This window comes from Ananas comosus, linkage group 13 (assembly GCF_001540865.1).
Source record: "Ananas comosus cultivar F153 linkage group 13, ASM154086v1, whole genome shotgun sequence".
In the NCBI taxonomy this organism is placed as follows: domain Eukaryota; kingdom Viridiplantae; phylum Streptophyta; class Magnoliopsida; order Poales; family Bromeliaceae; genus Ananas; species Ananas comosus.
The window spans coordinates 11,473,034-11,499,385 of NC_033633.1; the positions used below are offsets into that span (position 1 = coordinate 11,473,034).

At 34.7% G+C, this 26,352-nt stretch overlaps 3 protein-coding genes across 4 annotated transcripts; all 3 read left to right on the top strand.

Annotated features, from left to right (window-relative positions):
* Positions 1-2,037, top strand: LOC109719320 (acyl transferase 4-like). The gene is made up of 2 exons (XM_020245908.1): positions 1-450; positions 989-2,037. Exons 1-2 carry the CDS (start codon positions 28-30, stop codon positions 1,820-1,822), a joined length of 1,257 nt encoding a protein of 418 aa, XP_020101497.1. The 5' UTR covers positions 1-27; the 3' UTR covers positions 1,823-2,037.
* Positions 11,165-13,226, top strand: LOC109719321 (acyl transferase 4-like). The gene is made up of 2 exons (XM_020245909.1): positions 11,165-11,621; positions 12,173-13,226. Exons 1-2 carry the CDS (start codon positions 11,199-11,201, stop codon positions 13,004-13,006), a joined length of 1,257 nt encoding a protein of 418 aa, XP_020101498.1. The 5' UTR covers positions 11,165-11,198; the 3' UTR covers positions 13,007-13,226.
* Positions 15,348-26,186, top strand: LOC109719317 (protein CHUP1, chloroplastic-like). 2 transcript variants are annotated; one of them, XM_020245905.1, is made up of 9 exons: positions 15,348-15,487; positions 21,128-21,190; positions 23,177-24,039; positions 24,264-24,659; positions 24,751-24,882; positions 24,996-25,177; positions 25,316-25,427; positions 25,556-25,699; positions 25,787-26,186. In XM_020245905.1, exons 3-9 carry the CDS (start codon positions 23,467-23,469, stop codon positions 25,898-25,900), a joined length of 1,653 nt encoding a protein of 550 aa, XP_020101494.1. In that variant the 5' UTR covers positions 15,348-15,487; positions 21,128-21,190; positions 23,177-23,466; the 3' UTR covers positions 25,901-26,186. The 2 variants fall into 2 exon arrangements, with proteins under 2 accessions (XP_020101494.1, XP_020101495.1); XM_020245906.1 differs by lacking the exons at positions 15,348-15,487; positions 21,128-21,190 and having other exon boundaries at positions 23,163-24,039.

Here is a 26,352-nt window from a genome sequence, read left to right on the forward strand (position 1 = left end):
CTCAAGCTATGCAATTGTAGCAAAAACATGGGTTTTGTGGTGACCAAGTCTAAACCTTTCTTAGTTGCCCCATCAAAACCAACCCCTAGGGGGAAACTCCCTCTCTCTCCAATTGACAAGATCCAAATTTTGAGATCCTTACTTCTTTCATATATACATGTTTTCGCACACAGCGACGACGGCGGCAGCGTTGAGATAGTTAACACGATAAGACGGGCAATATCAGAAGCACTAGTTCTGTATTACCCACTTGCAGGTCGACTCGTGGATGTAGGGGACGGGGACCTCTCCATTGAATGCACTGGAGAAGGAATAGGCTTCGTCGAGGCATCGGCAGATTGTAGCTTGGAGGATGCGAATTTCTTGGAGCACCCTTTCGTGATCCCGTTGGAAGAGCTCGCAGTAGATCATCGTGGTTGGAGAGTAACCGATCCTCCCGTCATTATGCAGGTTTCGTATGACTACATGGGTTCATTAATTCCTTAATCGAAGAGAGTTGTAAATAGTGGCATGATAACTGTAGTTGTTAGTTCTGATCAAAGTACAAATAAAATAAGTCATAAATGAAATAGATTGAGTCTACAATCCTTTGTTACTAGTGCGCCATTCACTTATATTGTACATTGTTTGCGTGCATGAGTCCTCCATAATCTCCCAAACTTGTTATCCTTTCAACAATTATTTCAAGTCATTTATTGGTTAATTTACATTAATATATGTTATGCTTAGATCTAAGCATGGGCCGAGAGGCTGACTTGGACCGCTCGAGCCCAAATCATAATGGGTGGTCTTGGGGTTCATTTCTTGTTAGGCCCAGCCCAGAATATAAACGAGTCTTATATTGTTTGGATTTGGATTTGGATTTAGCTCTCAAAAACCTAGCTCGAGCCCGGCTTGGCCTATGAACAGGTCTATTTATGACTAATCTCAAATTAATTGGTGTATTTTGTTAGTAAGCTTACATATTACTTACTTTCACCATGCATAGGTAACCAAATTCACCTGCGGCGGATTCGCCGTCGGCTTTACATGGCACCACTCACTCGCCGATGGCACCGGAGCCGCGCAATTCTTGAATGCCGTAGGCGAGCTCGCCCGCGGCCTCCCACGCCCAACCGTCGACCCGGTTTGGGCCAGGGATTCTCTACTCGATCTTTGCCCGAATATCTCCTCATTACCTTCATCGACTCCGAACTTACTCGAGTTAGAGTGCTCCGAGCTGAACGTGCCCTTAGATTACATCAATCAAACTAAGGAAAACTTCTTTCGACAAACCGGGCAATCGTGCACCGCATTTGACATCGCCTTGGCCACAATTTGGCAGTGTCGGACACGGGCGATAGGCTTAGAACCTACCGAACCAGTGCGGGTGTATTTCGCTGTGAATGTTCGTGAAATGCTACAAGCTCAACCTGGCTACTATGGAAATAGCATTTTTTGCCAAACCGTCTCATCAACCAGTCAGGAGATCACAGAGGCGCCCACCGTCGAGATTATTAAAATCATTAGACATGCCAAGGGTACGGTTTCGACCGAACTAGCTAAATGGAAGAACGGTTCATTGAAAGACTACCCTATGGAGCATGTCGATCTTAGCTACAATGCGTTTTACGCAACTTACTTGAAATATTTAGGGTTTGACCACGCCGATTATGGATCAGGTAAGCTGGTTCGGATGACCATACATAATGAATATAAATTCTCCCCCTTTTGCATGCTAGGTTTACCGCATACTCGGAAAAATGGGGTTTATATAAGTGCGCGTATTATTAGGAAGGAACACTTAGAGGCATTCCGCGAGGAAATAAAGTTGCTTAAATAATTTGAAAGGAAAGAGGTTGTCATCACCAATAATAATATGAATGTTTTGTATCGACGACTTAGTTCGATCGCCTTGCGATCGAAAATTATATTAATACTTCCTTTGTAATTTTTAGGGATAGATTCTCTTACTCCCTCAAAGGAGTACATGGCATATCTATGTATTTCGTTTGTAGCGCACACAAAAGAAAAAGGTTTGGTAATTACTTGTGTTTATTTCTTTGTTTGAAAAATAGAGAACTTTCGAAACTAGATAGATAATTTCAACATCATAAAGCATACCCAATATGTGTAACACACGTACCCAACTATTTATTTCATTAATTAATGTGTTGCAACTTGTTTTGCTAGCTCTAAAAAGATAATTAATTAATGCTCCATAAAGTCGGGCTTGGATTCGGATTTAGATCTAAAAAGCCCGGCTCGAGCCCGGTCCGGCCCATGAGCAGGTCTATTTATGACTAATCTTTTGGAATCTTTTGTTTTTTGTTTTTTGTTTTTGGAATATTTTGTTAGTAAGCTTACATCAGTCGAACTAAAGAAGACGACTTTCGACAAACCATGCAATCATGCACCGCATTTGATGTGGCCTTGGCCACGATTTGGCAGTGTCGGACACGGGCAATATGATTAGAACCTACCGAATCAGTGCGGATATATTTTGCAGTGAATGTTCGCAAATGCTACAAGCTCAACCTAGCTACTACCAGAATAGCATTTTCTTCCAAGGATGGCCACTAGTTGTTAAAAGGGAAAAATGTACAAAGAATTTAACCCTTAAACTTTAGCACTATTGTAAACCGGCCCTGAACTTTTAATTCTGGCAATTAGACCTCCCTAAACTTTATCACATAATTTAATAGTCGCTGGTATTACATATAATCTTATAAGATTTTATTGTATCATAAAAAAAAAGTAATAAACATTGAAGACAAATTCACTTTACTCCTCATTCCTGATGCTTAGTTATCATAACCGGAAGAGAAAAAATAGATATCTTTGTATTTTGAAGTTACACAAAATTATGTACAAGACATGCACGTGATCAAAACGGTTGTTAATTTAGCAACTTTTCTCGGACAGAGAGGCTTACTAAACTTTTCAAAGTTTAGGGGGCTTTATACATTTTTGTACCCCTATCATAATAAAAAAATGAAAAAGTCCTTTTCTAGGGTTTTGGGACCACTAATCAAATGGCTAAGATTAACCCTCCTTGCCTACCCTTTTTTTTTTTTCTTTTTTTTTTTTCTATTATCTTAATCAAATAGAGACAACCAGAAAAAGCCCAAATCAGCAGCAGGGTACATCTGAATGAACATTGTGAGATTGATTGTAACCAGATCTCTTAGCCCAGGTTGCATCTGAATGAACAACTTGAGATTGTACCTTAGTCTCCTGGATCCTGATTCTAATATTAATCGATCGATTCGCCTGAGTCTAATCACTATTTATTAACTGAATCGATCTGACCATATTCAATGTACATATATATGTCATTGCAGCCCAAATACATAGTTATAAATGTAATAGCGCGCACTCCTTAAACTATACACCATTTGTAGGGGTGGAAACTAGCATAGCTCGAGCGAGTTTATCTCAGTTCAAATTTGATTTGAAATTAATTTTGAACCTAAATTTAGGCTCAAATTCGGCTTGAAATTAATTCAAGCGGGAGCTCAAGTAAGCCTGAATGCTTGAAATTCTTATTATCATGCAATCTATAGTTTAATTTTCATATAACATTATTTAGAATTTGATACAAAAGTATATTTAATAGTTCAACATACAAAATAAATATATAAAATACAGTATTATAATATTAAAAAAAATAATTTATTAGTTGATATATCTAACCATGTAAGGAAAGGAGAGAGTCACCGTCTATGTATCACAGACACTTCTATAAGTCTCGCGTGTCCGTGTCGGATACATGTCCGATGTGGATAATTCTTAGACACGTGTTAAATCACAATATCATAGTGCAAACAATTAAAAAAAAATATGCACATATTTTTATTGTACTTTTTATTATATATATTAATAATAAGATGATAAATATTTTGATTTTTTTAAGAATGCATATAAATTTTTTTTGACAATATAAAATAAATTACATATAGTGGTGATTTTTTTCTTCTTAAAATAAATATATGAGCTGTCAATAAAAATTTTACTAACTTTCATTTATATGAGAAATATAATAATATATTATGAAAATTAGTATTTTATATATAATAAATATATATTATTATATCAATAATATTATATTTTATTACTAGTGTCCATGTCATGTCCGTATTCTAATTTTTTGAAAAAAGCCGAGTCACCGTTTCCGAGTCGTGTCACGTCCCGTAACTTGTGTCAGTGTCTGTGACGCCTAGGTCACCGCACTCGCTGGAGGAGAGGAAGAGGGCGGCAAGTGAGGGATTGGAGGACAAAGAAACAGTGGCCGAGGATAGGGCGGCATCGAGGCTGCGCGCGGCAACGACGGTTTCGACCTACTAACTCGCCGATACGTTCTGAATTGCAAAAGTATATAACTTAATGGTTATTACTTATTGGTATCTGTTTGATCCAACTTCTGAAATAATGAAAAAGTTATTTGTCCTTTGTTGGGAATCCGGTATTCGCTCCGGTACCGGATCTTGTGAATCCACAACCCGCTTCGATACCGACTGCTGTGGATCCGGTACCAATTGTTGGGATTCCGCAACGGAAACGTCGAATCGGATTTTTACCATAAACCCATCTCCTCAGCAAAAGCTGATACAATCACAAAAAAGAAAAAAATCGAAACAGAAAATATGCAGATAAAATAAGATTCATTAAATAAAAGAATATTACACCTGACTCTTCTTCTGCAATAGAGTAGTTATAACTCGAGCCCTCTTTCTGAATCTCTTCTATTCTTCTCTCGTCTTTTATAAATCTAAAAGACAACTCTCTTTCTCTTTTACATGCACCCGTACACTAGGTGCATGCAATCGGCCAACTCTCCCTCTCTGGTACAAACCCACCAAAGAGCTTCAACTTTTTGGCCGTTCTCTCTCTCTCCAAAAGCACTCAACATGGTGCTTATATAATGCTTACAATAAAAGTACCCAAATCCTAGTATATTTAGAATTCCCACTTTAATAAATATTTAAATCTATATTTCGTTTATCTCTAATAGACTTAAATATTTATTCTAACCTAATTAGATTCATACTCTAATTAATATTTAAATCTTAATATATCTCCAACAGATTTAAATATTAATCCTTATCCAACTAGAATTAATATACAAATTTAACCAAATCCTAACATCCTTAACCTAGTAATACTTGTTAGTGTCTGTTTGATCTAACTTCTGAAATAATGAAAAAGTTATTTGTCCTTAACCTAGCAATACACAACCAACATTATATCCTACAATCGGGCAACAAAAAAAATTTAATGTAGTTTAGAAGTTAGGATCTTAGTTTTCAGATACGTACTTAAACCTTTTGTTAGATCCAATCCAACTAAAATATGTATCCTATACCCTTTAACACCCCCTATTTTTCTTTTTCTTTTTTTTGCTCATGAAACTACCCAAATATCTTTCAATGAATGTGATGGAAAGGACCACCAAAAAATAGAGATTTTTTTGATTGAATTAAAGCTCAATTCTCTTCCTATATAAAGAGTAATGAACATGTAACTCAAGCTATGCAACTCTAGCTAAAACATGGGTTCAGTGGTGACCAATTTTAAACCTTTCTTAGTTGCCCCATCAAAACCAACCCCTAGGGGGAAACTCCCTCTCTCTCTCCAATTGACAAGACCCAAAATTTAAGATTCTTATTTGTTTCATCTATACATATTTTCGCACACGGTGACAGCGGCAGCGACGTTGAGAAAGTTAATACAATAAAACATGCAATATCGGAAGCACTAGTTCTGTATTACCTGCTTGCAAGTCGACTTGTGGGTGTAGGGGACGGGAAAAGGATAGGCTTTGTCGAGGCGTTGGCGGATTTTTGCTTGGAGGATGTGAATTTCTTAGAACACCCTTCCGTGATCCCGTTGGAAGAGCTTGTAGTTGGAGAGTAACCAATTCTCCCGTCATTATGCAGGTTTCGTATGACTACATAGGTTCATTAATTCCTTAATAGAAAAGAGTTGTAAATAGTGACGTGATAAGTGTAGTTGTTAGTTCTAGTCAGAGTACAAATGAATATAGTCATAAATAAATTAGATTGAGTCTTCAATCGTCTGTTCACTAGTACGCCATTCACCAATATTGTACATTGTTTGCGTGCACGAGTCCTCCATAATCTCGTAAACTTGTTATTTTGTCAACAATTATTTCAAGTCATTTGTTGGTTTACATTAATATGTTATGCTTAAATCTAATCATCATGGGCCGAGCGGCTGACTTGGACCGCTCTAGCCCAAATCATAATGGGTGGTCTTTGGGTCACTTCTTGTTAGGCCCAGCCCAGATATAAACGAGTCCGGTTTGGATTTGGATTTGGATTTGGATTTGGATCTAGTTCTCAAAAACCTAGCTTGAGGTGGGCTTGGCCTATGAACAGGTCTATTTATGACTAATCTTTTGGTGTATTTTGTTAGTAAGCTTACATATTACTCACTTTCACCATGCATAGGTAACCAAATTCACGTGCGGTGGATTCGCCCTCGGCTTTGGATGGCACCACTCACTCCGCGATGGCACGGGAGCCGTGCAATTCTTGAATGCCGTAGGCAAGCTCGCTCGCGGCCTCCCACGCCCAACCTTTGGAGTGGCACTCGCGGAGCGCTACCCCAACCGAGTGTAGTATTACTGTCAAACTCAATAAAGCATGCAGCCTGTGGTCAAATATGATGATCAAACAGATCATAATACAGTTATAGTCTCACACTATTTATAGCTGTCTATTAATCTCTAAAAAAATATCACACACGCGCGCGCGCACGCGCGCGCGCACAACACACACACACACACATATATATATATAGGGGCAATTTCACCACTACCCCTCTTAAATATCTAAATATCGTAAATACCCTATAAAATTGAAAATATTATATATACCCCTTCAAATGTAAAAATTATCACAAATACCCTTTTTCAAACAGACGTTATGATTAGGTTATAAAATGACTAATTTACCTCGGTTGGGGTGTTCTTTGGGAGCAACTAATAAAGAAATAATTTCATAAATATCCTTCAAATTTTAAAAATAATATTTTTAGTACTAATTATTGGGTAGATAAAATATGTGGAAACATCATCTAACCGCACATCTCTTAATCCAATGGACACAAATCTACAACCACTAATAAACTTGATACTTTTAAAATATAGGAGCTCAATTAATAATATATATATATTATTCAAAGCTAGGGCCATGCAAATGGACTAATGGGTGAGCGGGTCTTCATACAATGTTATTTTTTTGTTGACAATAAATGTGCAATTAAAAAACTGTGCTTGATTGGGTCATATGAAAATACTAATATCAAAAAAAATTTATATCAAAACATTTTTGTATGACTTATGTGAGTTATTTAAATAAAATTCAAAAAAATTAAACTTTGGAATTAATATTGAATATTACAATGGAATATTGCATTACAACTATATATAATTTACATGCGAAAAATATAACAAGATTTAATTATTACACTTAATAGACTATAGATATATTAATTGTTAAATTTTAAAAAGAATGTTGAATTATTATGTGATTGAAAGGTTAAGAATTGATCTTGATCATGTAATTAATCTTAAATTATTACACTTAGTTAAATTAGTAATTAATAAGGGTAAAATGGGTATTTAGAGAATATTAGATGACTTTTTAACGGAATGTTAATCTTAAGGGTATTTGTGAATATTTTTGTTTTATAGAGGGGTATTGCTGATATTTTGTAATTTATAGGGGCATTTATGAAATTCCTATCTCTTAGAAAGGGTATTGATGAAATTATTCCATATATATATATATGTCGGAAACTATTAATAGTACCAAGCTGTTGGTGCTATTAGTTTTTTAACTCTTGGATTGGGAATATGCGGTTAGGATGATGTGGCCCTCTAGGGTTGAGTGGGTAGTTGGTTGAATAGTATAATCTAATAGGTAAAAAAAATTAAAGAATTAAATCTATAAGGTGGACAAACTCGATAGCACCAAATACTTAGTGCTATCGATAGTATTCCAGTCGGACTCTCTCTCTCTCTCTCTCTCTCTCTCTCTCTCTCTCTCTCTCTCTCTCTCTCTCTTCTATATAGTATATATATATAACACACACTGTCATCGTCAAAGACGGCGGAAGAGAGTCGAAGCGGGGAAAAAAAAAAAATGTCGCGTGCGGGCTCGGCGGGGTAGGAGGAGAGGAAGGCGGGGAGGTGCGCGCGGGGCGAGGCATGAGGGTGAAATGCGACGCAGGTTGTTTCGCCTTCGCCTCTGCGCCTTCTTCGGAGAGAGAGAAAAAATGAACAAGAGAAAAAAAAAAAAAAAAAAAAAAAAAAGAGAAAAAGTAATAAGGGTATTTTGGTCAGTTTACTGAAAATTAGGAAAGAATCTGTAAAATCGAAAAAGGCAATCTAGTTTTGCAAAAGCTCAAAAGTTATGAATTTTTTATGCAGATTTGCCTTTCTTTTTCTTTCTAATATGCTTATATGCTTATCTACTGATGGGAATTTTCATCACTGAGGAAACTTATCACAAGGAAGTATAATTTGTCTGAAATCTGATTTGGTATAATAAAGCCTTTCTTTATGGCACGTAATTAAGGTGTAATGTGATGTTTATGTCGTGTCTGATTAAACTCCATTCATAAGCGCTCCTTGTCCACAAATTTCTTTTAATTTAATTAGTATACGTATCTCTATTTATTAGTCCTAATTATTCATGTTGTTTTGGAGCTACTTGGAAGAAATTTCATGTTGATTGTCTTTTTTGTAGTCTAAGTTCTCTAATCGTATTCGATAATTCCCCAATAATAGTGTTTTTAGTGGAGGATTGTTGAGCAATCAAAATGCCGTATGAGTCTAATTTTCGATGTAAATCAAGTAATAAATGTATGATAGTATTATTTTGTCTTATAAAAATTTGTTTTGTTGTACTAGATACATTATAATCGTAAAACCACCCTTAGCTAGCCATGTATGATTTGACTAATCTACAAGTTATATTATATATATTATTATATATTATTAAAACGAATAGATGCACTTGTTTTAACAGTTTTAATAGTTATTATTAATTTGTTTTAATAGTTTGAAAGTATTCAATTAAAGCATTAATACATGCTATAAATTTTTTTTTTTTTATTATATTAAAGCTCCGTTATCTTAGGTAGTGTTTGGTTTGAAAACAAGTGGAATAAGCCCTTATTCTCCCCTTTGTTCCCAAACGTCATGTTTGGTATCCGAAAATAGTAATTCTCGAATTTCTGAATAAGCTAGTATAGGACTGGAACAACTGTTCCATCTTTTTTTCCTGAAACAAACTTGTTCCCAAGTTGGAACAAGGTTAAGTATGGTCTAAATTTAATTCTAATTATGGTATTAAATTATTAATTAATATAATTAATATATTTAAATCATTATTTATTGTTTAAATAATAAAATGATTTATTTATTTATTATATAATTAATTATTAATAATTTAATGTATTTATCTATAAACTAATATATTTATAAAGATCAACCATTAATATTTCTATTAATCTAATTAAACTTTTTTATTGGTTATCTAGCTAAAATAATTCACTAACTAATTAAAAAATTAAATTATTTTTTATAATTAATTAATTAATTAATTAATNATTATGATTTGGGTTAAACCGGAACTCCCGTATGTTATATATTTATATATAACTTAATGTAAAAATGTTAAATCACGTACATCCATCAAATACGTGTTCAGATACATGCCAACCGTTATATCTACCATATCTTTATAAATCATTTTGAATAGATCAATTGTATCTTTAGGCAGTGCTTGGTTCGGGAACAAGAGGGGAACAAGCCCTTATTCCCCTCTTTGTTTCTGAACACTGAAGGAACAACCTAATTTTCATGTAAATTATTTTAAATTTATTAATTAAATTTACTACTAATAAATTTATTAAATTATTTTTAAGTAATATTTTGATATTAATTAATTAGATAAAATAATTTTAATTTAAAATTATAACTCTTATTTTTCTTGTTCCAATCTAACCATCCAAACACTATTTACCTTATTCCTAACAATAACCCCAATTTTCATTTAAATGTAAAATTGGTTTAATTCTTACTTATACCTGAGCTTGCACATATTCCTGAAATAAGCAGTTCTTATTTATACCCGAATGAAACGCAGCCTTACTTAGGGGTGCAAACGAGCCGAACACGAGCGAGCACGGCCTTATTCGTATTCGGTCGTATTAGATTCGAGCCGAATTCGAGCTGACTCGAATTAATTTCGAGCCAGAATAAGACCCTTTCGAGTTCGGCTCGAAATCAAAATCGAGCCAAATTCGAGCAGCTCGAAATATTTTTTTTATTTTATTTTTCGAGCTAATTTCAAGCCATGTTCAAATTTGGCTCGGAATTGTTTGATTCCGAGCCAGCTCGTTAATAGCTTGAAATTCTTTATTTTTCTTTACTTTTTTCAATTTTAAATGTTTATGAATATTTGCCAATATTACATTATATAAATTTAGCTACAATCCAAATAAAACTACAATCAATATAATTATAACCAACATACGTGCTTAAATGCACGCAACAATTAAAAAAAATCTCAAGAATAATTTGAAATTTGAAAATAACTTACATCTCTATATTGGCTCCCATTTCCAATTGCTTGAAGATAAATAGAGCTATTTTGGAGATAAAAAGAAATTAAGCAAATTTCGAATTAAAATATAGATTCACACTAGATATCTTTCGGCTGGTAAAAATTTGGATAAGTATATTTTTTTTCTATTTTAGAGATAAAGAAAAATTAAAAAGTTTGTTTCATTACGTTATTTATTTTACGTAAGGAAAGAGAAATCAATTTTTTTTTTCCGCTAAAAAACTGGTCGGTCGAAATTTGAAATACGCGCGTGCTTATATATACTCATAAGAGTATCGTAGCTCTAGCATATATATATATATATATATATATTCAAACTATTTCGAGTGGAGCATGAACAAGAAAAGCCTGCTCGACCTCGGTTTGAAATTATTTTCGAGCAAAAAAATTTAGCTCGTTTTATATTTGAAATTAATTTCAAACAAGTCATTTTCGAGCCTATTTCGAATCGAACGCAAGTTGGCTCGCGTGCGGCGAGCTAGACTTGCAGCCCTAGCCTTACTATATAAAGAGTAATGAATAAGCAACTCAAGCTATGCAAATTTTTGTTGCAAAAACATGGGTTCTGTGGTGACCAAGTCTAAACCTCTCTTAATTGCCCCATCCAAACCAACCCCTAGGGGGAAACTCTCTCTCTCTCCAATTGACAAGATCCAAATTTTGCAATCCGTACTTATTCCATCTATACATGTTTTCGCACACGGCGATAGTGGCAGCAGCGTTGAGATAGTTAATACGATAAAACAGGCAATATCGGAAGCACTAGTTCTATATTACCCGCTTGCAGGTCGACTTATGGAAGTAGGGGACGGGGACCTCTGCATTGAGTGCAATGGAGAAGGATTAGGCTTCGTCGAGGCGTCGGCGGATTGTAGCTTGGAGGATGTGAATTTCTTGGAGCACCCTTATGTGATCCCGTTGGAAGAGCTCGTAGTAGATCATCGCGGTTGGAGAGTAACCGATCCTCCCGTCGTTATGCAGGTTTCGTATGACTACAAAGGTTCATTAATTCCTTAATCGAAAAGAGTTGTAAATAGTGGCGCGATAAGTGTAGTTGTTTTTCTTTTAGAGATAGGTAACACGCTACCCGCTTCGTTTATTTTATTTAGAAATAAACTTAGCTAGAAATGTGAATCAACTAGGATTTGAACTTGGGTCTCAGATACCAACTACCAAACCCTTTGCCACTTGCTCTAGGGACGGTCGGTGATAAGTGTAGCTGTTATTTCAAGTCATTTATTGGTTAATTTACATTAATATATGTTATGCTTAGATCTAAGCATGGGCCGAGCGGCTGACTTGGACCGCTCGAGCCCAAATCATAATGGGTGGTCTTGGGGTTCATTTCTTGTTAGGCCCAGCCCAGAATATAAACGAGTCTTATATTGTTTGGATTTGGATTTGGATTTAGCTCTCAAAAACCTAGCTTGAGATGCGTGTGGCCTATGAACAGCAGGTCTATTTATGACTAATCTTTTGGTGTATTTTGTTAGTAAGCATACAAATTACTTACATTCACCATGCATATATAGGTAACCAAATTCACCTGCGGTGGATTCGCCGTCGGCTTTGCATGGCACCACTCACTCTCCGACGGCACCGGAGCTGCACAATTCTTGAATGCTGTAGGCGAGCTCGCTCGCGGCCTCCCACGCCCAACCGTCAACCCGATTTGGGCCAGGGATTCTCTCCTCGATCTTCCCCCGAAAATGCCCTCATTACCTTTATGGACTCCGAACTTACTCGAGTTACGGTGCTCCGAGCTGAACATGCCCTTAGATTACATCAATCGAACTAAGGAAAACTTCTTTCGACAAATTGGACAATCGTGCACCACATTTGACGTGGCCTTGGCCACAATTTGGCAGTGTCGGACACGAGCAATAGGCTTAGAACCTACTGAACCAGTGCAGGTGTATTTTGCGGTGAATGTCCGCGAAATGCTACAAGCTCAACCAGGCTACTACGGAAATAGCATTTTCATCCAAACCGCCTCATCGACTAGTCAGGAGATTGCAAAGGCACCTATTGTTGAGATTATTAAAATCATTAGATCTGCCAAGGGTACGGTTTTGACTGAACTAGCTAAATGGAAGAGGGGCTTACTGAAATGCAGCCCTATGGAGCATGTTGATCTCAGCTACAACACGCTTGGCATAACTTATTGGAAAAATTTAGGGTTCGAGCACGTCGATTATGGATCAGGTAAGCCGTTTTTGGTGACCGTACATAATGAATATAAGTTTGTCTCCTTCTGCATACTAGGTTTACCGCATACTCGCGAAAATGGGGTTTATATAAATGGACGCATTGTTAAGAAGGAACACTTAGAAGCATTCCATGAAGAAATGAAGCTGCTAGAATAATTTCAAAGGAAAGAGGGTTTTCATCACCAATAATAATACGAATGGTTTGTACCGTCGAATTAGTTCGATCGCCTTACGATCGAAAATCAATAAATGCCTTGTAATTTTTAGAGATTCTCTAACTCTCTAAAAGGAGTACGTGCATATGGCTTGCATATCTATATATGTATTTTGTTTGTAGCACACAAAAATAAAAAAAGAATGAAATTTGTTATGGTAATTACTTGTGTTTATTTCTTTGCTTTAAAATTAATAGAGGAATTTCAAAACTATATACTTTAACTTCAACATCATAAAACATACCCAATGTGTTACACACCCAACTATTTAATTAATTAATGTGTTGCAACTCGTTTAGCTCTATATATTATAAACATAATGCTCCATATCCTCATATAAAAACATTATCTTCAAATTTTAATAGTAGAGATCACTAGCTAGCTCCTTGGATGTTGCCATTTAAACCAACACATATCTTTTCTAAATCTCCACAATAATCATTCATTTGAAGCCCTTAAAACATGTCACTTATATATATATAATATAGGCATTACATAAAGGAGCTTTTGCTACATATATATACTATTATTCTATAAATAAGTCACCATCTTGTGTGTTTTATTTATTTATTTTGTTTCCATCAATCCATCATTACCTTGGAATTCCATGATCTGACCCACCAACAATCAATACAAGATTGATTACTCCCCAAGCATATTTTTCCTCCTTTATTAATTGCTTTTGTACCCTTTTGTCTTAACCTTAATGGGGCTACTCTTTGGACTTGCTTGGGATTATTATTATTTGAGTAGAATTACATACAAAATAGGTGATAGATTTTCTAAACTCTAGCTCTTTGGTAAACAAGCATCTGAATTTTTAATTTAGCAATTAGATAGTCTAAACTTAATTAGTAAAATAGTATAATATAAGCAAAAGTTTCAAATTGGAACTTGCTTTTATAGCTAAGAAGATCATTTTAGCTTTTTGTTAATGTAAAAGTTTAATTAAGACATTTTGTCTACCAAATGCTTTTGTAAAACAGCTGTTTATCTTCAGAATAAGATTACACTACTAGAGACAGATGTTTAAATATTTTTTATTTATCTTTTGATAGATTCATGACATGGGCTTAGATTTAATTAGGAAAAACTAAATGAGGTTAATTAGGCAACTAATAGGATTTGAACTCATAACCTCTTAGAAACTTTTTTGAACTTCTAGTAGACCCTGAAACTGGATAAGAAATAAATAAGAAAAAACTTAAATAAGACTAGGTCTGGTTCATTCGAACTTATGATCTCCAGATTTGATATGGTGTAAAATAATTATTTATTTTTTAAAACAACAAACTATTGGAGAACGGTGTTTGGGTTCTAAGTTTCTTATATTCAACATATATATGAGAGGGCCCTACTTTTGTTTATCTTTATATAAAGTTAGAAAAGAAAAGGACTTAAGCACCATAAGAGCAATTACTTGTGAACTCAACTAAGAGATCTAGTGGTGAATTTCATTAGGCCAATTATGGGGGGTTTTGACTAGCCATCCTAGGTTGTTAGGATTAGAAGTAAAACTTACTCTACACTTTAAATTTCTTTTTAACCTTCCACAAATATGGTAGTCAATTAATGGCTTCTAAGATTATATTAACATACAAATCACACTTCACAAAATCAAATTCTAGTGTTCATGTGTAGTGAGAGAGAGAGAGAGAGAGAGAGAGAGAGAGAGAGAGAGTATAAAGCATAAGATGTTCTTTTTTAAGAAAGAATAGTATTTAGCAAATTAAGTTGATTAATGGCCAAAAAATACATTAGTTGGGTGCATGGTTGTTGTTTGATGTGGAAAAGCTGTTGAGACATTCCAATCACTTATTCTTTTCAGATAATTAATTGAATGCTTCCTCCTCCTCTATTCAATGCCTAGTTTTAGCATGTGCATTTTCTACAGTTCTGTGATCCGTATCTAATATCATACAAATATTTTATTATAGATGGACGACAAGATCATATGATGTATGCAGACACTAAATCAAAATGACATTCATTATCTACACTATTTATTTTATTTTATTTTTTTTTCTAAGTTGCCTGTAGGCTCCAAACCCCTTATTTTTGACATGCAGATGCGAGTATTCTAATCCTAACCTGTAAATAGCATATCAGATAACAACCAACTATTCTAGATAGTGAAAAAAAAAACCCTTCTCGATCAATAACCATTATTTTATATAAAAACAACGACATCCAATCAAAAATCTTCGTAATGCACACAAGTACCCAAAAAAATGTTATTAAACAAGATAATTTTAATACATATATAATTCTAAGCACAAATTCCTATATGCACACGAGAGTTGTGGGTGTTGGTGTGTAGGAGCTATATATAAATAGCAACCTCATGAGGCTCTTAGACAAGGCCAAAAATGCCCACCAAATTGCTTAAATTTCTTCTTTGTCTCTACATACATATGGAGAGGTAATTTTCTTAATTTGTTTCTCTTCCTTTATTTTTTTTCTAACAAAGAAAAAAAAATCGACATTAAGAAACATCAAGGAGATATACATGTTATGCATGCTTTAATATTCGTGATTAATTACCTTCATATATTTCTTTGTTGTACCACTCAATAACTTGTCAAGCCATGTATAAGTCTATGAAAGTGGTAAAAAAAAAAAAAGAAAAACGAAAAGAAAATGAAAAGTTTTGATCGGATGATTATGTTCTTGTAAATTAGATTCTTAATTAAGAAGCCTTTACTTTAGATTAATGTATCAATTAATCGATCACTAGAAGTTATTAATTTTCTTCTTTTTTTGGGTTTTCTTTTTTAAGAGAGATATGCGCGCTAACTTAAGTGCATGTTTAATTAGTCCTTCAAATAACTTAGCACTAGATGATGATGATGATGATGATAATAATAATAATAATTAAAAAATTGTAACTAAATGGCTAATTTAATTTCATCTATTAATTGTCTTTGACTATTCTCATATTTGGGAAACTTTTTCTAGAGAGTTTATGCTCTTGTTTTCTATGAACCTGAACTCTAACCAAGAGGGAATATGTAAACTATTCCCACAACTAAATTTTAATATTGTTATTATTATTTTTATTTAAATGTTCTCTAGTGTCATATTTATGTAATTAAAATTAGGAACTCTACATGGCATAATTCCCTTATTATTTTTTAGAAACTTTCTTCATTAACCAGCTTTATTATGATCAATAATTTAGTAACAAATTTAGTATATATGCTTCTCATCTCCTTATAATAAATATGTTAAGAGATTCAATTGTCATCTAGATTTCTCCCTCTTTTTGGTTTTTGTTTTTCCTTTTTGTTGTAGTTTCATTTTGGTTTTCCTTTTTTGGTGATCCATTGGTGAAAGAAAAGGTTTAAAATAGGCCAAACATATGGGACTTGGGCACATGCTTTGGCAACATGTAACACTTTTATTAATTAAGGGACAATGCATGGCATCTATATAGCTAATCTAGGTATTATAGGTATATTACATACAAATCAAAAACTATACATAAAAGTTATAGCTAGCCCTAGAGGATAGGTTATTGCTCGACGCTTCGAGAAAAGCTAAGGTTTTGTGCTGTATTAGCTTCCAAATCGCTCTCGAGATATCGAGGATTTGTACGTTTGGCCAAACACAATCATCCCCCTTTATCGATTCGCCTCTTTGTTTACTGTACAAAAGTGTTGCTGAAGCTAGAAGTGAGAGCTTTTAATCGAATTAGAGTTTTTCGATTTCGAAAGTTACATATGGGGGCGTATTTTGAGCCTCTTGCTTGAGATAGACATGCTTAATTTTCATCAAAAATCATGTCTCCTTCTTAATTAATCCTCAAGTAGAAAAGCTGTTTCAAAAGGTAGAAAAGTAGAGATGACAGTACGTGGGCCGGGTCAGGTATGGAGCATGTTACGACGAGCGCACGAATAGAAAATGAATATAAATGACGATCACAAAGTAGACAAACCACAAACAGTAAAAAAAAAAAGATAGAACACAACAATTTACATGAAAAACCCTTTGTAGAGAAAAAAAAATCCATAGGTAAAGGAAGAGAGAACTTCACTATACAAAAAAAGAATACAATAGTGTGAGAAGTCTAATACGCTATATCGCCTTTAGGGCAAAAAGAAGAAAGAACTTTCTTAACGGATTTGCTCAAATCGCTTCCACCGCAGGCATTTCCTTTTTTCTTCACAAATCGATTTTCAAAATTTGTCACACCACGAAGTTGTCGAAACCAAATTTTGAGGCATATCTAATAGAGCATACTAACTTGTTTTGATTAATTGGGTAGGGTACACAAAATTTGACTTAGGCAAACTTTTTTTTTTTTTCAAATGTGACCAAAAAATTCAAACATGTTTAAAACAAGAAAAGAAGCAATAATATAGAAAAAAGCACTGGTGCCCATTGTAGATAGTGTGCATTTTTTTGATTGTGTAGTTCAAACAAAGCTTTTGCACCCATGTTTGGGTCTACATGGAAGATCCTAATTGTAGAAGGACAAATTAGAGGAGCCAATTGATTGGCATAGTTATAGTGTCATGTGAATCGAGGAGAAAGGTACAAGTTTGGTGAGAGAAAAGGGTACTAGGTAAGTATATATATATAGACCTAATAAATATTGTATAAAAAAAGATCAATGAGGGTAGTGTCTTATATTTATTTCACACTCAACTAACCATAATATGAGGCCACCTTTTGTTGGCTTTAATTTAAAGTCACTTTGTATTCAAGTCTTAACTCTAGAAATTTGTTTTGTGAGATTTTATATATATATATATATATATATATATATATATATATATATAATATGAGGCCACCTTAGCTTGTTTGGCTTGTTTAGAGCTTTATACATTTGTTGTTTAAATATAGCTGTTTGAAAAGTAGTTCGAAAATTTTGCTCGAATCCGGCCAAAAGTGGTTGACGTTAAGTTAATATAAGTTTTTCGATTATGAGCATTTGCTTTTGGAACTCAAAATCTCATTTTCTCTTTTTATCAGAATAAAGGAGTATTGTTTATTTATACGAACACAGTCAATTTTTCTACTTACAAAGGATTTCCTTGAATTGGATTACTATATGTCTATTGTCAGTATAGTTGGTACACGAATATTATTCTTTTATAGTATATCCACAAACTGGCTTACTGCTTAATTAGTTACTGCTTTATTTTTCTATGGGACTAAATAAATTCTATTATAACTAAATCGTCACGATCGATCTCCATAATGTGATATCTTTTACAGAAACAACCTTGATGTAGTGCCATTGCACTTCCTTACCATGCGTATGCATCCTCCCCAAAATTCCAAACGGAGCCTTCCTAGGGTTAGGCCTCATTAACAATGCGGGTTGACCATATTGCATTATGATCATCATCAACCAAAACAAAGTTAAAAAAAAAAAAAAAAAGAAGAAGAAGAAGAAAAATTGAAATGACAGAAAAATAAATGTGATCAAAACTGTAGGTAGGGGTCAACTATAAATTATATCCTTGTCTCATAATGTACATAAAATTGCACAGGGATATGTTCTTTTCCTTGTCCTTGTCTGGCTCTTTCAGAGACAGCTAAGTAGTTAGGTTGGCCCAATAGATTAATTAATGTACTTTGTAGCTTACACATATAATACTATGATTAGCAAAAATTAGGGTGGTGCAAAACTCAAAGTATCAACTATATTCTATTTGATTGTGAAGGGAAAGTTAACTGTGAAACTTGTGATCACATTAACAAGGACATGATCTACATGGTACTTTGGTGATGCTAATGATTGAGCATCTTATGTATATGTACATGAATTTAGAGTATTCATGGAGCATCTACTTCCCACCTACTGATAATAAGTTGTCGCATAATTATTTTTATTTACTAGCATAGTCGATAAGAATATTTTTATTCACCTCAACGTACACTCTTTTGATCGTTGATAGGGTTTAAAGATTTTAAGCACTAGCTATTTTTTTACTGAAAGTTTACGATAGCAGAGTACGGCATTTTATTTTATATTCAACGCTTGCGGTATCCCTGTAGCATTTATGGAGCATCTATTTTATACTTTTTTTTTTTGGCTTAATTACTTTAGCATCTTATCAATCTATATACAGTATTATAGATATAATTTTAGCTTTTTTCCTATATTATTTTCTTCCTTCTTAAATATCACTAAAATATCATTTTCACTGATCTCTACACTGTTGCGAACAAATCAACTGTTTTAGACAGAAACTATATAACTACTTTACTAAGAGACATTACTAAATAGTAGGAAAAAAAGAAAAATGACCATTCCATAATAGATTTATCGAAAGCTTATATCAAGTTATTTTCAGCTATATTTTCCACGGTATTTCTAGTTTTAAAAAAAAAAAATTTGTTAAAATGGGTCAAATATATGGTCTATTATTTTGAATTAGTATTTTTTGATAAAACTACTAGTTTTCTCTAAAATTGTAGATTTATTATTTGCATCGCAAGAATTATAAAAAAACAAGACAGTTTAGTGGTGTCTTTAAAAAGAAATAGTACAATATAACAAAAAAAAAATCTAAAAAAACTAAAACTATAGTATAGTGTAGTACAATATAGTACAGTTAAGCCTATTTTTCTATTGTTTGTTTAGACTCAATATCAATTATTTTTTTCTTTAAAACACCTTAAATTAGTGGAGAATATTGTTCTAACCAATATTTATTATTCTCAACAAAAAGGGTGGGGCATACTGTCCTGACCTTGCTCCTCACCTAGCTTACCCTCCCCCCTTCCTCCCTTCCCTCTCTAGCTTGTAATCTCGGTTTTTTCTTTCTTCACTGTTTTCACCTTTTGCCGCTTTCGGAGGCCGTTGTTGCTTCCATTCTGTACACTTAATTCATTCCGCTTTATGAATGAAGCATGTAGCTTGCTATTTTTTTCTCAAAAAAAAAAAAAAACAAAACAAAACAAAACAAAAAAGGTGGAGGGGAGGCACAAAAGGAAACTTCTGCAGGTCCACTCACACCCCACCATTATTCCTAGTCCATTGATCATGTTCATCCTAGCAATAGCTAGCTTTTCTGTTCATCCCTTGTTAGTGCCTTCACATGATTGTTGAAGAATCTACCTTTTTACTTTTCCTTAATCTAGTGGATTAGGAATCCGAAGCTCCCTTTTATGTTTAATATATATTATTAATTATGAGTACTGCATACTAATGCGTATCTTAAAAGATCTCTTTAATTAGAAGCTGGTGATCATCGATACTTTTCCTCACGTTTGGATTCGAGATACTTTAAAAGGCTCAGAACATAAACTTAATGAGACTAGAGTTTGACGAAATTCAAGTTTAGAATCTACAGCTCTGATGTCATGTTAAAAGCTATATATTAGGGGATGTTAGATATGTCTCGAATTCTAGTTCCATAAGGTTTTTTAACCCTATTTTGTTTTGATTATCCCATTAAGTTAAGTTTAGATTATGCCTAATCTTATTAAGATATTCTTAATCTTAGTAGGTTTGTATTTCCAGTTGTATTATGATTTAACCACTATTATAAATATACCCTTTCTGCTATTCATTTGGTGCGGAAGATGAGAGAGGGAATATGAGTGTATTTTTTGGGATTAGGGTTTTATGAGATAGACATATTTTGTACACCACTTTAATTATAATGAAGATCTCCGCTCCGTCTTCGTCCGTGGACGTAGGTCGGTGGCCGAACCACGTAAATATTGTGTGTTTTCTTTTTCTTCTCTCTTTCTCGGATCTCTTTTGATATTTTCGCATCCGACGAACTAGATCTTTTCGGTTTTAGTTCCAAGAGAGGAAGTTGTTTTTAATATTAATGTTCAACTGTTGTTATCTTTTGTTTATAATTTAAAATCTATTTATATTCCCATGATTCCAGGTTCTTATGCTTACCAAACCTCCTATTAAATCCCATAGAATGTGAATCAGTGTAACAACAACAACTCTCAAAGTTGCAAAAGGGAAATAAATTATTTAATCATACTGATAGGAAGTCTCCTTCTCTCTTTTTTTTAAAATTCTTTTCTGTACCTTCTCATTAAATGCTGTCTTTGTTTTTCTTTTCCTGATCTATATGTGCAGAAAGTCCCCAAGTCAGATTGTGAGCTGCAGAAACCAACAAACCAAAATAAGAGCTCAGAACTGGTGGGTATTTATAAAAAATTCAAAAAAAAAAAAAAAAAACCATGGAGTTTTTCACTCTGTTTGTTTTCTTTTCTCTTCATTTTTCTTACTCTTGGCCACTTTTTTTTGGGCATCCCTTGTGGATGACGATATTAATAAATTCAAGTAGTATTACTACAGATCCAATAAATCTGATCTGCGACGTGTAGTAAATATGTACGTATCAATGCCGCTTCTTTCTTAGTTATATGAAGATATACATTTCGGATAAGCCGAGTAAACTAGAAAATGTGAAAGAACAAGAGCTGCATATATATATATATATATATATATATATNTTGTTTTCTTTTCTCTTCATTTTTCTTACTCTTGGCCACTTTTTTTTGGGCATCCCTTGTGGATGACGATATTAATAAATTCAAGTAGTATTACTGCAAATTGAATTGAAGGGTCCATTATTTCTCTGCCACAGTCCTTTTTCAGATAGAGGCATTTCCCTCAGGCATAAATACAAGGATTAAGTAACTCCAGCAGTGTGCATCAAGTTAGCAGAGCATTAATTTCTTTACTATGTTACCAAGGCCTTAGAATTTTACCCTTTTTTTGTTTTCTGTTTTTTTGTTGTTTCCTCTACATTGCTTTGAGCCATTTTATAGTACTGGATTTTACTGCTGGGAAGAGCCAAATGTCACATCCATCATTTTATGCCACTACCATACCAGCACAATCACATCTTCTAGTTAAAAGATCACTCAAAAGAGGAGGAGAAAAAAAAAAAAAGGTAAATAAAACATGAGGAATACTTCAATACATCATAAATATTAAAATTTAATTCTTAATTAGTAAAGAATATAATTGAATTTTACATGAAGTAACCTGTTGAACAGATTATCGATTTGAATAGTCAATATGACAATATTAGAAAAAAATTAATAATATATATCAAATTTGTCAGCATCCTATAAATATTAAATATCTGATTTACTTTGGTAACTTACCAAATTAGATAATACTCAATTTGTTAAGTATCTAGCTCAAAAAACTATTGAATTTAAATTTAATTTTTGAAGTTGGTATTGTAATGTAAATTTTAATTTTGAAATTTATATTAAACTTTTAAATTTGAATCTAAATTGAACTTTTAATTTTAAAGCCAAATTTTAATTTTTTGATTTAAATTGAAATTTTGAATTGGAACTGAAAGTTTTATTTTAAATTTGTGTTTTATATTTAAAAAAAATTAAATTTGATTTATAATTAAGTTTTAAATGTTGTTTTGAAATTAAATTTTACAATTTGATTGTAATTTGAATCCTACTATTGTTGTAGGCATTTGAAAAGGTCACAGTATTTTTAGTTGGATAAAACTGGTTTTGTAAACCAAAAGATTTTACAAAGACCAAAATACCTTTAAATAGATATACCTGGTCAATGGTACCTATACTTCAATAGTAGGTCACCTTTAGAGTAATATTAAATCTAAACCATCTATTAAGAAAAATAAATTGTCGAGATTTATATAGTGTATTGAAGCATTACTCATAAAACATATATATTCATCTCGTAGATACCAGCTTGGGATATGCGATAGTTAATGATTAGTTTAACTTTTCAGAATAAATATTTTAGTGTAGTGTTTTTTTAAAAAGTTAAAAGGCTGAACCCCTACTAGTCGCTATATGCACTATTATAATGCATGCCGTCTCATCAATAGTAAAATAATTTTCATATAAGTTCCCCTTAAATTTTTTTTTTAATCTTTTTATATAAGTTCCTGAGTTTCAATTTTCTTTTTGTTATTAAAGTTTCTATTTTAATCTACATGAAAATTAAGCTTGTAGTCATTAGTCAACCCTGAACAACCAAAAAATCAGCATTAATTTCACCTTTGATGATGATTACAGAATATTGCACATGGATGACTCCTCTTTTGTTTTTTTTTTGTTTTTTTGTTTAAGTTCCTTGCATGACACAAACCTTGCTTTGTCCTTGTTTGTGTGATCCCAGATTCCTACTCAGAAAAGAAAAAAACAAAAAAAATACAAAAACACAAAAAAAAAATTGTGTTCTCATCAGTGGCTCCACCCCTCCTTAGTCAACTGCTTGTGTCCCCCCCACCCTTCTCCACCCATGGTGATAGAGAGAGAGAGAGAGAGAGAGAGAGAGAGAGAGATGCAGAGAGAGAAGAGAGAGAGAGAGAGGGAGGTATCATAAGATCTCATAAATTCTCTCAACCACTCAACTAAACAGCTCCAATCTTCTGCAACCAAAAAGGAAAAAGGAAAAAAGAGAGAGCCATGAAGCAGGAGCTTAAGTTCAGAGATGATCAAAAGGCTTCATCCCCAGCAGCAGCAGCAGCAGCAGCTGCTGCTTCCAGGAGTAGTAGAGCTTTTAGAGGCAGAAGAGAGAGCCCAAGATCATCAGATTCTGCAAGTGCCTCCTCACCATTTCTCAAAACCAGGCCAAAGCCACCCCCTCCTTCAGAACCACCACCCCCACCACCACCAACAAGAATAATAAGATCTTCCACTTCTACTACTGCTGCTGCTGCTGCTGCTGCTGATGCTGCTCATGCAAACAAAATGAGACCAAACAATGATCATCACGATCACCGGCCTGCCGCGGGGCGATTCGCAGAGCAGTTTGCGCAGCTGCGGCCGGACGCGAGGGAGCTGCAGAGGAGGAGGCTGGAGGAGAGTGAGAAGGTGGTGAGGGAGTTGAGGGGTGAGGTGTCTGCACTGAGAGCTGAGCTGAAGAGGCTGCAGGGTGCCAATTCTCAGCTTGAGTTGGACAACAAGAGGTTTGCTGACAACTTACTGGCTGCCCAGGAAAGGATCCAACAGCTTGAGATGCTGAATCTGAATTGTCAGGTAAAACAAAAAGTTTATCTTGTTCAGAAATCAATCATGGTATCTTGTACCGCATTCGTGTCGGGCCGATTTTAGATCTTTTCGGGTCGTGTCGTGTGTCGTGTTCTGAAACTGAGAAAATTGATAACCATCTTTTAGAACAGTTCCATTTCCTACATAAAATTGATAACAAGTTAATGCTCATTTCATTCTATCCAATCCATGCGTACGAATCCTTTTTTCAGGATGCGAGAAAGTTCGCAGCGGCAGATAAACTAGAACAACCGAAAGTAGAAGATGAAACCGACACCGACACCGACGAAACACAGTTGGTGCAATTGACGCAAAGAGCTCAACCTCCGGAACTCGCGAAACATAAGGAATTGAATGCAAAGTCCTCTCCAACTCCTCCTCCTCCTCCTCCTCCGCCGCCGCCTCCTCCTCCTATGTCGCGCCAAGCACCCCCCTCGAAGTCGAATTCGGTTAATAAAGCTACCGCATTGGTTGAATTGTACAACTCGTTGACGAAGCGCGACGGAAAGGACTCGAAGGGGAGTGGAAGCTACTCAAATAGTGTTGGTGCCAATCCCCATCACAGTATCGTCGGAGAACTCCAGAACCGGTCGGGACACTTGTTGGCAGTAGGTTCTCGGCGTTCTTCGATATGGTTGTGCTTGTTTTGTTGCGTTTTTCGCTTTTAATGTTCTCTCAACTGCGTAATTACTTGCGTAGATAAAAGCAGATGTGAAAACAAAGGGTGAATTCATTAGGCATCTTATCGACAGAGTCCGATCCGCAGCGTATACGAACATGGACGATGTCTTAGCGTTCGTGGATTGGCTCGACCGAGAACTCTCGACATTGGTAATCTTCTCAATTGTGCATTTTTTGAGTCGAAAAGCAATTACAAAGAAAGCAAGTTGAGCACATGGACTTGTTAATTCCAGCCTGATCGGTTTTTTTCTGATTCTTCGCAGTCTGACGAGAGAGCTGTTCTGAAGCACTTTGACTGGCCCGAGAGAAAAGCCGACGCATTGCGGGAAGCTGCTTTTGAGTACCGAGATCTGAAGCGCGTCGAAGCTGAAGCCGCTTCTTTCAGCGACGATCCCTCGTCTCCGTGTGAGGTTACTCTAAAGAAGATATCGAACTTGCTAGAAAAGTATGACAAATCATTCCGTTACTCCGCTTCACTAATCTTACTACTGTTATACTGTCACTGTCGAAAATAGTAAGCACGGAAATGAAATTTCTTATATATATATGTTTTTTGTTAAGTAATTTTCGACATTGATTTTAGGTTGGAGAAAAGCATGAATAGGCTGATCAAGTTACGGAACTCGAGTATGCTCCCTTACAAAGAGTGCAAGATTCCAACAGAGTGGATGCTCGACTCAGGAATTGTTAGTACGGTACGTGCGTACGTTAGCTGTCATTTCGACCATTTTTTGCTTGAGATTTCAATCCAACATATGTACTCTAGTCGCAATCTGCGTGTTAAGTGATGATACTTGAACTGTTGTTTGCTTTTCTCCCTCAGATGAAGTTGGCTTCGATGAAACTTGCTAAGGTGTACATGAAGCGCGTGGTTATGGAGCTCGACACGAATAGGAGCCCAGAAAGGGAAACGGCGCAAGAAGCGCTTCTCTTTCAGAGCGTACGCTTCGCTTACAGAGCACACCAGGTAACATTTGCTACTCAGTAAGGATTCAGGACCCAAGAACACACATGTCAGTAATCTGACGGAATTTCAATTGTTGTAATTTTGCAGTTTGCGGGAGGTCTCGACTCTGAAACAATGCACGCCTTCGAGCAGTTGAGAGAAAAGGTTCGATCTAACGGGAGAGGATCGAAGGTTCTGATTCCCGGCATGGTGCTTTCCTAGCAAAGCTGATAAGAGATGTCACAGTGATCCAATTTTTAGGGCTTAGAGTCTTTGTAGGTAATACGGGCAAAATGTTATGCTGAAAAGGCAATGATCTGTTTTGTTTGTTTTGTATGTACAGGCAAAGTTGATCCGGTGACTTAACTCGATAAGCTGAGACTCAGTAGCTCCAAAACCGAAATAACAGTTCCGAAAGTGAATTGTTTGTGTATCATTGTTTTATGCGGATAACGGTGTTAGTGCTCCAAGTTTTGATCAATCAAAGCGAGAAAAAGTGCTTGAATTCTGTGAACTGTTCGGTTTCAAGAAGAAGGAAAAATAAAGTGCTTTTCACACAAAATTGATCTTAGTTGCAGAAGATAATAGACTACAATATCAAACACTGCTTGCAAAGCTTCATCTGAAGTTTCACTACAGGAACATGAACATTCATTTCACTATAATCTGTACTT

Coding starts and splice junctions, on each gene's coding strand:
- LOC109719320 (XM_020245908.1), top strand. CDS start 28: ATGGGTTTTGTGGTGACCAAGTCTAAACCTTTCTTAGTTGCCCCATCA. Junction 451..988: donor ATCCTCCCGTCATTATGCAG/GTTTCGTATGAC, acceptor CACCATGCATAG/GTAACCAAATTCACCTGCGG.
- LOC109719321 (XM_020245909.1), top strand. CDS start 11,199: ATGGGTTCTGTGGTGACCAAGTCTAAACCTCTCTTAATTGCCCCATCC. Junction 11,622..12,172: donor ATCCTCCCGTCGTTATGCAG/GTTTCGTATGAC, acceptor ATGCATATATAG/GTAACCAAATTCACCTGCGG.
- LOC109719317 (XM_020245905.1), top strand. CDS start 23,467: ATGAAGCAGGAGCTTAAGTTCAGAGATGATCAAAAGGCTTCATCCCCA. Junction 24,883..24,995: donor ACCGAGAACTCTCGACATTG/GTAATCTTCTCA, acceptor GATTCTTCGCAG/TCTGACGAGAGAGCTGTTCT. Junction 25,428..25,555: donor ACTCAGGAATTGTTAGTACG/GTACGTGCGTAC, acceptor TTTCTCCCTCAG/ATGAAGTTGGCTTCGATGAA.